The sequence below is a fragment of the Myotis nattereri genome (assembly GCF_964212035.1).
Source record: "Myotis nattereri genome assembly, chromosome: X".
NCBI lineage: Eukaryota > Metazoa > Chordata > Mammalia > Chiroptera > Vespertilionidae > Myotis > Myotis nattereri.
In genome coordinates, this window is record NC_138078.1 from 140,744,999 (window position 1) to 140,759,779 (window position 14,781).

Here is a 14,781-nt window from a genome sequence, read left to right on the forward strand (position 1 = left end):
ATTTGTCTCATAAGGATGTATTGCTTTAGTAATTAGAAACATAACTGTAGTTGATATTTTGGTTGTCTCTTGAAATAGATCCATTAAAGTGATGGTTGAAAAGATGTACAAAACTGTGAATACAAGAAAATAGTCAAAATGTACAATTTAAAAGCTGTTTCATATGTTATAGAATATGTGTATAAACAGAATAAAAATTCTACAGTCTGTGCAGTATATATTTCAGTAAGCAATCCTAGGTATTTGATTACTAATGTTTAGTATTTTTCATGGGGGGAAATCTATAACAGTGTCAACAATGAAAAATTAACATCATTTTAGGATTTCCACCTGTGTTTTTAAAATAAGGAACGAAGAGGAGCTGAAAATAGCATCCAGAACTACAAGCAGAACCATTTACATATGCATGTGTGGAGGCAGAGAGCGTGGATTGCATGCATCAATATCAGGCATCTGTTTCTCTAATGTCACTCCGAGTGTGTGTGTGTGTGAGTGTGTGTGTGTGTACATGCGTCTTGGGATGTTGGTTGCTCTGTGGTGGGGACTGAGGTGACGCAGGCACTCCTGTGTTGTGTGATGGGCTGGCAGGTCTTGCTGCAGGGACACTGCAGTGACTGAGTCACCTGTTTATCCTTCCTTGTTCTGTTCTGTCTCCACGTGACACCTGTGCTCTGAAAGCAGGTTCACCAAATCCTCTAAGAAGGGAGCCTGACGCCTGCAGGATTGCTCACCCTGGTCCAAGACAAAGGCTGCGCAGGTTATGTCCAAATTATGTACATTTAGTCCTGGTGTAGTTCGTGTTCTCTCTATGAGTGTGTGTGAACAAAGCTGAACATGCAGCCGTGTATTGCAGAAATAGCATTTTCTCTTATGAAGCACATTATTTGAGGCTGATAATGGATGAGCTGAAATCTATAAGTGAATTATAATGCACATCTGTACCATGTATACAGAAAAGTAGAACCTATGAACCAGGCATTTCTTTCTCACATCCATGTTTCTCTCTCTCTCCTTCCATTCCTCTCTCTCTCAAAATAAATAAAAACATATCCTTGGTTGAAGAATAAAACATATATTCATATAATATGTTGACTCCTGCATATATCACTCACACATTTTATAGTCTCCAAAAGCCCATTTAATAATGTTTCTTTAGATACACAAAACAACACACACATTACAGCACACCCATGTTTCTATCACACATACATACACACACACACTCACACACTCATGCTACTACTTTGAAATAATCCATGCGTCCAAGACAGTCGAACACTATCATGAAAGTAGTAATTTGCTCTGTTGTGAAAAAGGAGGGATTAGCATAAACTAAGTAGTTTAAGGTGTAAATATTTTGAAATGGAAAGGAAGGATGAAAAGAAACATGACATCTATATTATACATGAGATGTAACTAATATTTCTCTTTAAGAATAGCATGCATTCCAGAGTTGGGGAAGGGAAAGTGATGAGTCAATCCTCATTCCATTGGCTTAGTTTCCTATCTCTCTTGCATTTTCTAGGTTGACATAGAGGCATACTGGTCCTGAGTATCGGCATTTGGTGCCATTTGATCCCTGGAAGGGCAGTGTCCTTCAGAAGCCCAGCAGTTGGAGTTTGCAGATCAACAGACCCTGCTCACAGAACCACACCTACTACGGAGATTGGTAAGACTTTCTCATTTTACTACACATTTCATTGCAATCATTGATTTCATGTTGACATTTGAGGTGTGGTTTATGTTGCTCCTCCCTCTACAGTCACTACTTCACACTGATTTGGTGCTGGGGTGGTGGGGGTGGCAGCACCATAGAGAAATGGAGAGGTGCAGGTCCCAGCCAACGGCTTGAGACTGCAGCAATCCTTAAGAAGGGGAACACCTCTAACCACCATATGAGCTTCCTGAACTTCTGGATTCTGAGCTCACGCTCTTGAACATGATATTGTACTGACACCCAGTATCTGTGGGTCAGAGATCATTCTGGCTTCCTTGGGTGCACAGGGTAGCACTAGCATACCAGAAAAGAAACACTGAAGCATTCCCCTAGCATGAGCCCCAGCAGGAGCACAAAAGGCCCAGGATGAGCAATAACACAAGTTAAATCCAGGACATGACACCCACCTCCTCACACAGGTGCCCTTTAATATGCAGTAGCAACATATAGGGCACAGAGTTGGGTTCATTAGGCTATAAAACTCTCCTGGTATCTTCTGTATATTTTCCCTAAGATAGTGGGCGTGTATCCTGCACACACACCCCCCTTCCCTGCCAATCTAGTCTGTTACACCTTCTTTATATTTCTCTTACTAGAGGCCCAATGCATGAGGGGGTAGGTCCCTCAGTCTGGCCTGCACCCTCTCACAGTCCTGGACCCCTTGGGGGAATGTCCACCTGCCGGCTTAGGCCTGATTCCCTGGAGCTTTTCCAGTCCGGGACTGCTCCCTCCTTACTGCCCACCTGCTGCAGAGGCAGGAGAGGTTCCCGCCACCACTACTACACTCGCCAGCTGTGAACCCAGCTTCTGGCTGAAAGGCGCTCCCCCTATGGGAGCACACTGACCACCAGGGGGCAGCTCCTGCATTGAGCGTCTGCCCCCTGGTGGTCAGTACACATCATAGCGACCCGATATGCATATTAGGGTTTTATTTTATTATATAGCATTAGTTCTCAATGACCAACTTTTTCTACTTCCACAAAAGAGCTTTCTGATACTCCTTTCCCTTTTCTGTATTCCAGTATTCTCCAGTGTAGTCTGTCAAAACACGAGTTCCAGCATTTCTGGAAGATTCAGGTGGAGCACAGGCCACACAAGGGGTAAACTCTCTTTCGTCCTAGACAGAAAGCTGTGGTGAAGAACACTGTCTACGGGACACCTGCTGTAGTTGTGTGTGTGACAGCCGGGCCCCTCTACCTCTGTTAGTTACCTCTGTTAGCACCCAAGTCCCATCATAATGGACTCTGAGTATGTCTTATGCAATTGGAAAGGCCGCTTTTGGCCAGCAAGGGTTTTGTCCAGATCTGAAACCTCACCAAAAAGTAAGGGGAAAAAGATATGTTCTCTAGAAGTTCAAATACTCTCAGTGGGTAAAAAAGTTAAAGTGAAAAACAGAGACATAAAGATCCTTGATGAGTCTCAAATTGAGTCTATTACCACCTCACTAGGGGCCCAGACCACAGCCAGAGTCCCACCAGGAGAGGAAGAGGCCTACAAAAGTGCTCTTACTATGGCACTGGAGATTCTGAAAGAGAGAGCAAACTTGGGTGCAGCAAGGGCATCCGATGATCCAGAGACCCCTACGATGTCTCAAAAGGGACCCCAGAAGCGATCTCATAAAAAGTTTCCGAAGCCCAAAGGGAACTCACAGAGAAGTCTCAGGAAAAGTAAAAACCCCAAGTCATTGTTGGTAGGTTCAGAGGGTGAGGATGCCCCCGAAGGTGACAAATCCCAGGTGCACACCCCCCTCGCTCCTGCTCCAAAGGGAAGGCGAGGAAGGCCCCCACAGAGCTACAGCATGTGCTCCAACTTCCCACCACTTTCAGAAGATGAGCGTGAGACAGAGGGCCAGGCAAAGCCAGGCACCTCAAGAGCTCGTTCCCGGCATGTCACAGCCAAGGAGGAAGTTGCAGGTGCTCAAGAGGGAGGCATCCTTCCTTCTCAGCCACCTAGTTTGAGCGTCACTGTGCCCAAGGCCCGGAAAAGAAAGGCACCACGCGGCACCTGCCCGAAGACCCTGGCTGTCTCCTCTGAAGGCTCTCCCTCCTCCGGGAGCATTGAAGACCCTGAAGAAGGTGTCCAAACATCAGACTCAGAAGGGGCAGTGGCATCCTCCAGCGCCCCTAACGCCAGTCCACGTTCTTCATCCCGTTTAGCAGGCAAACCAAGGAAGCAGTGGGGACCCTTGTTTAAGAAAGAACGGAAAAAACGGCAGCCTTCAGTTGACTCAAAGGCTGTTCACCCAACCACCACTGTTAAGAAGAAGGTCACCAAGGGAGTGGGACAACCGACAAGCATGGCCTTCCCACAGGAGCCATGTCCCATTGAAACAGGAATGATGGTCTGGTTTAAATTTCAAAATCACCCGTTTTGGCCAGCAGTAGTCAAGAGTGTGAACCATACGGAGCGGACGGCCAGGGTGCTTCCACTTGAGGCAGACATGCACCATGACCAGAGTGGCCTTCGAGTGCCTCTTCGGAGATTAAAGCACCTGGAATGCAAAGAGAAGGAGAAGCTGCTGAAGAGAGCCAGGAAGGTGTACGAACAGAGCGTGGACTGGTGCTTCTCCCTGATTTCCCACTACAGAGAAGGGCTCGCTCAGGGGTCTTTCGCAGGCTCTTTCCTCGACTACTATGCTGCTGACATCAGCTACCCACTGAGGAGAGACGTCCAAGAGGGGGAGCTGTACATTGCCTTCCCAAAGGTGAATTACGCAGACCTGGAAGATTCTGACGAGGAGAGCTCCCCGGATGGGAGGAGGCCCCGCAAGAAGATCCTCCCTGACCGCATGAAGGCCGCTTGGGACCGAGACAACCAGAAGCTCGTGGACTTCATCGTGAAAAGAAAGGGGGCCGACCACCACCTTCTGGACATCCTCAAAGGCAGGAAGCAGTCCAAATGGCTGACATCCTTTCTGAATTCAAGCAGGTATGTGATCTGCGTTGAAACCTACCTGGAGGATGAAGACCAGTTGGATGTTGTGATGCAGCATCTACAGGAGATCTACAAGCACATAGACAAGAACAAGTTGAATCTGACCAGAGATGACAAAGTGAGTTTTGTCCTAGAAGTCCTTCTGCCAGAAGCCATCATCTGTTCCATCGCTGCCCTGGATGGGGTAGATTATAAGAAGGCAGAAGAAAAGTACCTTCGAGGGCCCCCTGTGCATTACCGGGAAAAAGAACTCTTTGATAAAAATATCTTGAAGAAAATAAACAAGAGACCGGCAATCAGGGGCAGGGCTAGATAGCTCTCCCCCTCCATAGAGAGACTCTCATTTGTATCATTAGTTAGAAACCCTGGTTGCACAAAACATGTGATCCCTCCATTTTCTATAGCGCATAAAGTCATTCTGGAAACTCGGAAATGTACTCAATTCATTTTGGGTCCATCTCTGGCATTTTTGGGTGGCACAGTCATGACCATTTCCCATTCCTAAACTCTTCACAAATTAGTTTGGTAAAATATTGCCAACAGTTGTACTTCTCTCTGCTTATTCAGATGTGTAAATGTCCAGGCATTTTCATAAAGTTATTTTTGACTATACTTCATATTTTAATATATGACACACACTCTTGCATTATATGAGAGAGCCCTGGTAGCAGGTATTAAGCAACAATTTTTAAAATCTGAGATGTATTTTACAGAAACATCACATGGGCTGCTCAGTGTTTTTGTGATATATTTGTATAAACAATTGCATTCCTTCCTAAGATAATTCCTGAGTCTTCCCCGCTGTGTGTGTTTGTTTGGCGGTCAGGAAGAACAGCCCTGAGAGCTGAAACCAATGACAGAATTGTTTTCTGTGTATTATCACTCCTGTCAGATGGTTCTTGGAAAAGCAAACTGAAATCCAGACCAGATGAATGGATCATCTGCCTGTAGCCCACATGTGGATAATAAGTACTTGGTCCACCTGTGCAACGTTGTTAACTCTTCATTTCCATGATACTTCACTTTTGGGAGTAGCTCTTCAATGGCCGAATGTTTTCCTAAAACAGACAAGCTGTCTGGCTGCCTTCCTCACTGACAGTGACTTACTTGATCCTCTATATAAGCTGTCTCTCCCCATGTGGAAGGCAACTAAAGTCATTATATATACCGTCCAGCTGCTCTAGACCTAGGACTATGAGGAGCTCATCTTGTTAGCATAAATTGGAAGAAATCAAGCACTTTGTTCTGGAACTGTCCCCTGAAAAGCAGTCATTTGTCTTAAAGCAAGCAAGCTTTATCTTTTGACTTACTCGTCGACTAGCTCTGACAGGTTCCAACAGTGTAAGATGCAGACTGGTAAGTCAGTCCAGGCTGCTCAAGGAATAAGTGCATCAGGATGTGGGAGCTGGGGAAAGGGTTTCACAAAAGATTCTACCTAAAAGTGGCTGTTGTCATGATACAAGGAAGCATTAAAAGATCAATCCTGAAGCCCGTTAAATGTTATATTCACTTGTTACAATATTTCTTGTAAGAAAAAGTTTTAGAAAATGGAGTTTACTTTTAAATCTTGTTATGAAAATAAATAGTAAAAGTTTAACATGAGTCTGAGTGCATTTTTATTCTTATGGGAAGTCACCTGTCACTCATGGGCCCATGCTATGTGTTCCCATGGCCAAGTGATTTTTTTGGGGGGGTGAAATTCGTAAAAGCAAGCTGTTTTGACTCGCCATAGAATCACTGTATCTTTCACCTAGAGCAGCAGTTCTCAACCTGTGGGTCGCGACCCCTTTGGCAGTTGAACAACCCTTTCACATGGGTCGCCTAAGACCATCCTGCATATCAGATATTTACATTATGATTCATAACAGTAGCAATGTTACAGTTATGAAGTAGCAACGAAAATAATTTTATGGTTGGGTCACAACATGAGGAACTGTATTTAAAGGGCCAGAAGGTTGAGAACCACTGACCTAGAGCCTCTGCTTCATCCTATTTCAGGCTATACAACTACATAGTTGGAATGTCTAAAATACACACACATGTATAGTATATACTTTGGTGATTTCGCAGTCATCTTTTAAAGTTCATTATGAATTTCTCCTCATTCTAAATAAACATTTGCTTTCATGCTCATTTTATCATTTTCCAAGAGGGCCTTCCAGATTGCAGAAGCTTCAGGCCCAACAGAATCCTTTAGGACACTGCCTAAGAGTTGGTGTCTGGGGCATTCTTCCCAGGCCAATCCACACACATGACATCCTCATGGTCACAGGACGTACTTGGAAACATACCATCTCTATGTTCTATGTTGACCTTATACACGGAACAGCACATTTTAGCTCTGCTATAACACCGTGTTTCTCTTAGTTAAATGCATCACTGAACTTCAGCTTTCTCATGGAGCCATATCTACACATTCTAATCTTTTCTTCCCTACATTATGCATTCATTCACTTACTAATTCATAGCATAGTAAGCCAGTAGAACAAAGAAGATATGGTTTAGGACTCTGCTCTGAGGATAAATTTCAAGTGCGGTAGAAAGGAGATCACAGTCTTGTGCTCCAGGTGACACTAATTTCTAAGATGATTGAGATGCAGTACTTCTTCTTAGAAACGTTTATCAGTTTCATGGACTGATGGCTTATCTGTGGCATCAGAACCCCAGGTTTCCCCACATTTGTGAGATCATGGCTGTCTGTTGGCTTTGGGGTGAGGGGAGAGGACCTGATTGCATAGAGAAGACATGCACAGCTTTCACAGGTCTCCAAATCTGTGTGTGGGTCTCACAAAAAAATAGTGGACCCCCGAGACCTGTAAGGTGATGAGCATGAGGCCATCAAATACCCAGAATTCCCTGAACCCTCACCTGGGCATTAGCAATCCTCTAACCCTTGGGAGCACAGGCCATAGGCAAGGAGGAAGAGCATTGTTCCACTCTCCTTGACTCTGGTTGAACCAGTCCTGGAGTGTCACATCTTGACTCAGGTACATTTTAAAAGGAATCAAGACAAAAATATTTCCTATAAGAAAGTGACCAGAATGGCAAAGGCACCCACTGGAATCACAAAGCAAAGCCAAGGGAGGTTGGGATGTCTACCCTGGAAGAGAAGATGCTGGATGGCTGTGGCTCAAAAGAGGAGAGCTGGACTTCGCTTCCAACCCTTACAGAGTAGTTAGCCCTCCCATCACCTACCACTGTAAAGTGGAACCAAGGCCCTGCCGGTGTGGCTCAGTGGTTGAGCACTGACCTATGAATCAGGAGGTCACACTTCAGTTCCCAGTCAGGGCACATGCCCGGGTTGTGGGCTCAATCCCCAGTGTGTGGCATGCAGGAGGCAGCCGATCAATGATTCTCTCCCATCATTGGTGTTCTATCTCTTTCCCTCTCCCTTCCTCTCTGAAATCAATAAAAATATATTTAAAATTTTTAAAAAGTGGGACCAAGGAGCTGAAGTGGCTGCTTTCCCCATTGGCATCAGTAGCCCACATTGCACCCCATTGCTGTGATCCTCTGCCTTAGAAGGGCCTGGAATGTGCAGAGCAGACACAGGAGGAAAGAGCTAGACAGGACCAGGGAAGTCTCTAAGGAGATTCTTCATGAGGCTCTGGCCTGAGGCAATGCTGCATGTGCAAGGGGACAGCAGACACTAGGCAGAGAAGTCATGGTTGAGAGCAGAACAGGAATACCCGAGGTGCAGCAGTGATGGAAGATCTGCCTGGACACCTCGTTAAACCTAGATATCCAATCAAGACGCCAGAAAGGTCACATATCAGCAGATCACGCCCAGGAGGCACATGCAGAATTGCTGTGAGGCACCGAGTCTGGAGGGCTGCCTGAGGTTGAGATGGCGCCTGAGGAAGGGCAGGCTGGCCTGTTGCTCCATGGCCCCAGCAGACCCTTTCCCTGGTGGCAGTGAGCTGGGCACGCATGTATTCATCTGTGTTCCTGCACCCCCAGGTCTGCCTGACAAGGAGACTGCCCAGCGTGGGGGCTCCAGTTCCAGGGTCGGGTCCTGATCTTCCCAGAAGGGAGCTGTGCTAGGAGTGAAGAGGGAGTAGATGGAGGAAAGGGGCCCTTGAGAGGGGCAGGAGATATGCATGCCTCTCCCCCCTGCCCCCCACAGCTGTGCCAGGCAAATCCCCTGGATTAGCAGAAGGACAGGTAGAGTAGCTCAAGTGGCCTCTGGGAGGCTCCAGCAGGGGCAATAGTGGGAACATGTGGGGGAAGAGCCAAGCCACACTGGGGAGGGGCAAAGACCCCTGGTACCTGGGGACTGAGGGTGAGCCCCCCACATACCTCAGAGCCCTGGGCTCTGACTGTGGGAAAGTGCCTGCTGATACAGGTCTCTAGAAACCCCCCAAAGAGGGGGAGATGCCTGGGGGCCAGTGGAATGCCAAGGCCAAAAGGACCTGGAGGGAGAGCAGGTGAGAGGGAGGGAGAAGGAGAGGGAAGGAAGGAGGCAGTGACTGAGAGGCAAGCAAGCATCATCCTGCCCTCCTTCAGGTGACTCAGGGCCCCCAGCAGACCTAGATGAAACCACCTTTCACCTCTGTAGGGCACACCTGCTCAGAGGAAGGGCCAAGGACACATCTGGAGGTCTGTTACTTTCATTGTTTACCAAGAAGGGCCTCAGGCCTAGTGCTTTCCCCTCCAGGAGATGGGTCCTGGGGGGCATTGTGTGGGGGTTTGCTGCTGACCTATTCATTCACCCCTCGGGTAGCTGTTCTTTTCTGTGAGGCCAGCCCCTGTGTCAGCAACTGGGCACACAGAGAGAAAGGGGCAGATGGCCTTTGTTCCAGGAACCCACAGTGTTCCAGAAGTCAGAAGCTAGGGAGGGCTTGCCATCACCGTAAAGGTCTAAAGAGGCTGGGACAGACTAGGCCCAATTATCCCTCAAAACCCACTTCCAGGACGAAGACTTGCAGTGAGGAGAAACTACTGGGAATAGAATACAGGTGAAGCAAGACAGGAACACTAGGGGCAAAGAAAAGAGAAGTTCCAGATAAATGTGAGGGAAGAGAACAAATGGAGAAAATCACCAGCTGACATAGTGTAACAGTTCTCAAAATCAACAGAAGAGGGCGGACTTCATATGGAAAAATCGAAAATCTATCCTTTACCTCCTTTCTACAAGTGCAGGAAAACTAATTTTGGGTGAAAATGAGTAACAGAAGAAGATCAAAGGGAAATCTCATACAAAGTTATTAAAATAAAAGAGAGACTACAAAGCAGAATAATGTCCCTCTAGACACCAGAAGCATCCCAGAAAGATATGTGCACAAAACACATGGGACTACAATCCATTTGTAAAGCAAGCTAAAAGCATTAATAAAATTATAGAAGATGCAAAAGAACAACATACATCAGAATTAGAAAAACTCAAAACTGAGATGATAGAATTAACGTAATTAAAGATAAAAGATTTAAAAGATTTTTTTTTAATTTCTGAAATTCAGACTAATTTTAAAGGAGTCCAGGAGTGAGTAAATACAGCAGATCGTGGCTTAAGAGAAATAGAAGAAAAATAAGGGAATTTGTAAGGGAGAAAGATGAGTAAAGAGATGAAGAGGATTTGAGAGAAAATTACTAATACAGAAGACAGGCCCCAAAAAATCTAATACATTTTTTAATAGGAGTCCCCAAAGATTAAAGCCAAAGCAAAGAACATATACTAAAATGTATAATTCAATAAAACTTTCCTGTCCTAGCTGGTTTGGCTTAGTGGATAGAGCGTCAGCCCACAGACTGAAGGACCCTGGGTTTGATTCCGGTCAAGGGCAAGTACCTCAGTTGCAGGCTCGATCCCCAGGCCTGGTCAGGGTGTGTGCAGGAGGCAACCAATTGATATCTCTCTCTCACATTGATGCTTCTCTCTGTGTGTGTCTCTCCCCACTCCCTTCCACTCTCTCTGAAAATCAATGCAAAAATGTCTTCAGGTGAGGATTAGAAAAAAAAAAGGAAAGAAAGAAAGAAAAGAAAGGACATTCTGCCACACGCTACAACATGGATGAACCTTGTGGACATTGTGCTAAGTGAAATAAGCAGACACAAAAGGACAAACAGTATGTGATTTCACCTCTGTGAGGTCCCTAGGGTAGTCAAATTCATAAAGACAGAAAGTAGAATGGTGGGTACTAGGGGCTGGGTAGAGGGATGAACAGTTAGTATTTAATGGGGACAAGAGTTTCAGTCATGCAAGATGAAAAAGGTCTGGAGTTTGGTTATATAACACTGAATGTACTTAACACTACTAAACTGTCCACTTAAAATGCTTAAGGTGGTAAATTTTATGTGTATTTTACCACCATTAAAAATGTTTTAGCCCGGCCAGCGTGGTTCAGTGGTTTGAGTGTCAAACTATCAACCAGGAGGTCACAGTTAGATTCCCTGGCAGGGCACATGCCTGGGTTGTGCGTTTGATCCCCAGTTTGAGGCATGTAGAAGGCAGCCAATCAATGATTCTCTCTCATCATTGATGTTTCTCTCTCCCTCTCCCTTCCTCTCTGTATTTAAAAATAAAACTTAAAAAATGTTTTAAAAGGAACAAGAAAAACTAGCTAAGCATTCGAATCTCAGCTCACTACCACTCCATGTTACAAGTCAAAAGGAGAGATTCCAACCAGTGGGATTTGAGAAACACTGACAGCCTGTTAAAACCACCTTGTGCCAACATTTCTGACCAGCAGCCATCTTGGAGGCAATATCTAACAGTTCTGTGGACGAAGTACCAGCTGGGCCCGCAGCCCCACAACAAAATCCTGAAACCACGGAAAGAAGATCCAGGGCAAGGCAAAGAAGCCTGAAGAAATAGCTCAGCTACTGCTGTTTTATAAACAGTCACTTCCCTGACCTGCTAGAAGTCGCTTAAGCAAATATAGACCTTGGCAATTACTGAAAGAAAAGTCTTTTCGTCTAGTGCACCCAGAAATGCTTAGCCCAAGCGGCCTGACCTGTTGTGGCCGACCAGTGGCCAGCCGCAGTGCATGAACTGGGAACCTCCAGGGACTGGCTCCTTTAGCAGCCCCAGCTCACAAGCCTACTATCAACTACTCCCCGACCCCCTGCCTCCCAACCCTGCTCACTTGAGTGTGCCTCCATGGACCCCTCCCTCTTCTTCAAATGGCCAGGGAGCATTAACAAAACCCCATCCCCTCATCAGGGCTCTGTGCTGAGAAAAAAAATATATGCACACACGGAGGAAAAAAACATTTTTGTTGTTTGGATTGGGAAAAAAGCAGGGTTCCCATCAGTGGGAGCACTGGTATTTCTTTTCCGGCCTGTGAAGAAGTGGGAATGTAAACTAAGTTATTCCAGTCGGTCTCCAAATTGAGTTCTGGTGTTTTCGTAAAGGAAAGCCTCTTTGTTTATTTCAGCATAGAGACACATTTATTCATTCAACAAGCTTTTTCAGAACACTTACATTATGCACGTGAAAAATCACAGGATGTGTTGTTGTTAAGTTTCCAGATGGGGCAGGCCAGGGGATTATAGGGGGGCGGACAGCATGGGCACCTCCCCTTACTCAGCACATAGGGAAGGCCTCCTGGGAACTCTCTAAACCGAAATTGACATAATAAGTAGGAGTTACCCAAGCCAAGGAAATCACAGGATGTGTGCTGCAAAGATTCAAGATAGGGTAAACCAGGGGATTATAGGAGGGAGGACAGCAAGGGCACCTCCCCTTGCTCAGCAGATAGGGGAGGCCTCCTGGGAACTCTTTATGTTTTCAAAAACATATTTTTATTGATTTCAGAGAGGAAGGGAGAGGGAGAGAGAAATAGAAACATCAATGATGAGAGAGAATCATGGATCGGCTGCCTCCTGCATACCCCCCACTGGGGATCGGGCCCACAACCCAGGCATATGCCATGACAGGAATGGAACTGTGACCTCCTGGTTCATAGGTCGATACTCAACCACTGAGCCACGCTGGCTAGGCCTGGGACCTATTTAAACTGAAATGGACATAATAAGTAGGAGTTGCTCAGGCCAAGGAGGGATGATGCACCAAATAAATGCTCAAAGAAATGTTTAATCTAAGTAAGAAAGCCAATGAGGAGAGGATCAATCTAAGTCATTGTTAACAACAGCCCATAAGGCAGGACAAAAGTTCTGGAGTTGGTACCATAGGCCCACATGTAAGGCCAAGACTGGAGAATGAATGAGTGAATGAATGAATGAGGTACTGGGCAGAGAGGAGCCCTTTCTACACCCCAGGCTTCCTTCCTTGGCCTGCTTTTCTCAACATGCTTCCCCAACTCCGAATGCCACTCACTCGGTCTATGGCCAGTCCTCAGGTCAGCAGTCTACAAACCAGGTGGTGGGCCCCGGGTGGGTGGGGGCAGAAGAAGGGCAAATAGCATATTTCTATTGTTCTTACATCATTTTTAAATGTCTAGTTTGTCGATATTTTCTAGTGCAGGACATACTATAATACATTGCCAAGAGCCTCTCCACTTCAGGGCTATAACTGTACATCGAATTTGGGGGTTACTGGCCTGCAGACTCAGAGAGGCAAGAGACTATGTGGATTTTTGCTCACTGTGCTCAATGTCGTCAGAGCCTAACACAGCACTGCCTGGCACACAGTAGGAGCTCAGTAATCAATTCTTGCTGATAAGTGAGAGAGTGAGCAGGCAACAGCACTCATTCATTTTCAGTCTCCCATATTCTGAGCACCAGAATGTGCACTCGCAGAGTAGATACTCATGAAGTTGAACTTGTTAAATCGTACATATTCTAAAATGATGCCAGGGCGAATAACCTCAAGAAGTAATGTCTACACAGGAAAATGGTGGTCGCAGAGCACAGGTAAGGAGGAAGAGGACGTGAGTGAATTCCTGGCCCTACCAGAAGCCAGCTGTGTGACCTTTGGAAATCACCCAAACTGTCTGTCTCCATTTTTTCATCTGAAAAAAATGGTCATGCTGGTTCTTGTGAGGTGTTGACCAAATACCCTGCACAGAAGATTTCACAAGTTGCCTGTTGCTTCGTGATTAGTCAGTGCTCACCGTTATTATAATTCCTGTGCAGTTTGGTCGTGGAGTTCAGACTCATCCTGGCCCAGAGGACCTGCCCTTAGCGAACTATGTCACCTCACATATTCAGTAGCAATGAGTCTATCATCCAGTGACCTCCCCCCCCCCCACCCCGCCCCGTTTCTCCTTAGCACACACATATTTATTTATTTATTCTGGACATGGGTCATTCAATTCCAGTGCTACACTCCACACATCCACACTAGGGGTTCTGCACACCTCGTTACCAAGAATGACTTCCAGTTACCTGGCTACTGAACACATCACTTACAGACTTGTCATTCTGAAGGATTTAAAGCTGATCAAACAGAAAAAATTATGCTCTAAAATTATACTCAGGAGTTTGGAGTCAATTCCAAAATTGTCTGGAGCTTTCAAAGGCCATCTTCCAAGGCCTTAACCTTGTCTGTGCTGCCCCATGACCTTGGAATGACAGCTTGCTGGAGAAGTCTGCCAGTGCTGACCTGTGGGGGGTTCCACAGTGTTTTTCAGCATTCCCCCCCACCTTGTGACTAAAATGCAGACTCCAAAGCCCCATCCCTGCGAGTCTGATTTGAGGATATGGGCTGCAACCCTGTTCCGTGGGAATCAGCCCTGTCCTGCATCAGAGCCTCGGTGCTGGGAAGGCTCAGGGAGCTCACCGGGTCTCCAAAACACCATGGGCCCTAGCCAGTTTGGCTCAGTGGATAGTGCATTGACCTGCCGACTGAAGAATCCTGGGTTCGATTATGGTCAAGGGCACATGCCCGAGTTGTGGGCTCGATCCCTGTAGGGAGCTGATATAGGGTTAAGCCTCAGACTGACCTGTGGGCAAAGTCACAAACAATTCCCAGCTTAGAGGGCACAGTCCTCTTAGCATAATTAGGCTTGACTTTATGACACTCCCTAGATCTTATCTGGGAAGCTAATGGGCTAAGGAAGTGCAGGAAGTATAACCATGGTGTAAACAAGTGAAACTCACAAGAACAGTGTAAACAAGTGAAACTCACAAGAACAGTGTAACTTTGGTAACCACTACCTTGTTTACCTCTCACTATAAAATAAAGGCTCAGCTTGCCTTGGGATCTCTCTCTGTGGCCTCAGCCAGGC

General features: G+C 46.1%; 1 protein-coding gene across 1 annotated transcript; it reads left to right on the plus strand.

Annotated features, from left to right (window-relative positions):
* Positions 1-2,954: 2,954 nt before the first annotated feature.
* Positions 2,955-4,967, plus strand: LOC308511904 (PWWP domain-containing DNA repair factor 3B-like; the record flags this gene model as incomplete). The annotated part of the gene is made up of 1 exon (XM_081081739.1): positions 2,955-4,967. One exon carries the CDS (start codon positions 2,955-2,957, stop codon positions 4,965-4,967), a length of 2,013 nt encoding a protein of 670 aa, XP_080937865.1.
* Positions 4,968-14,781: the final 9,814 nt, after the last annotated feature.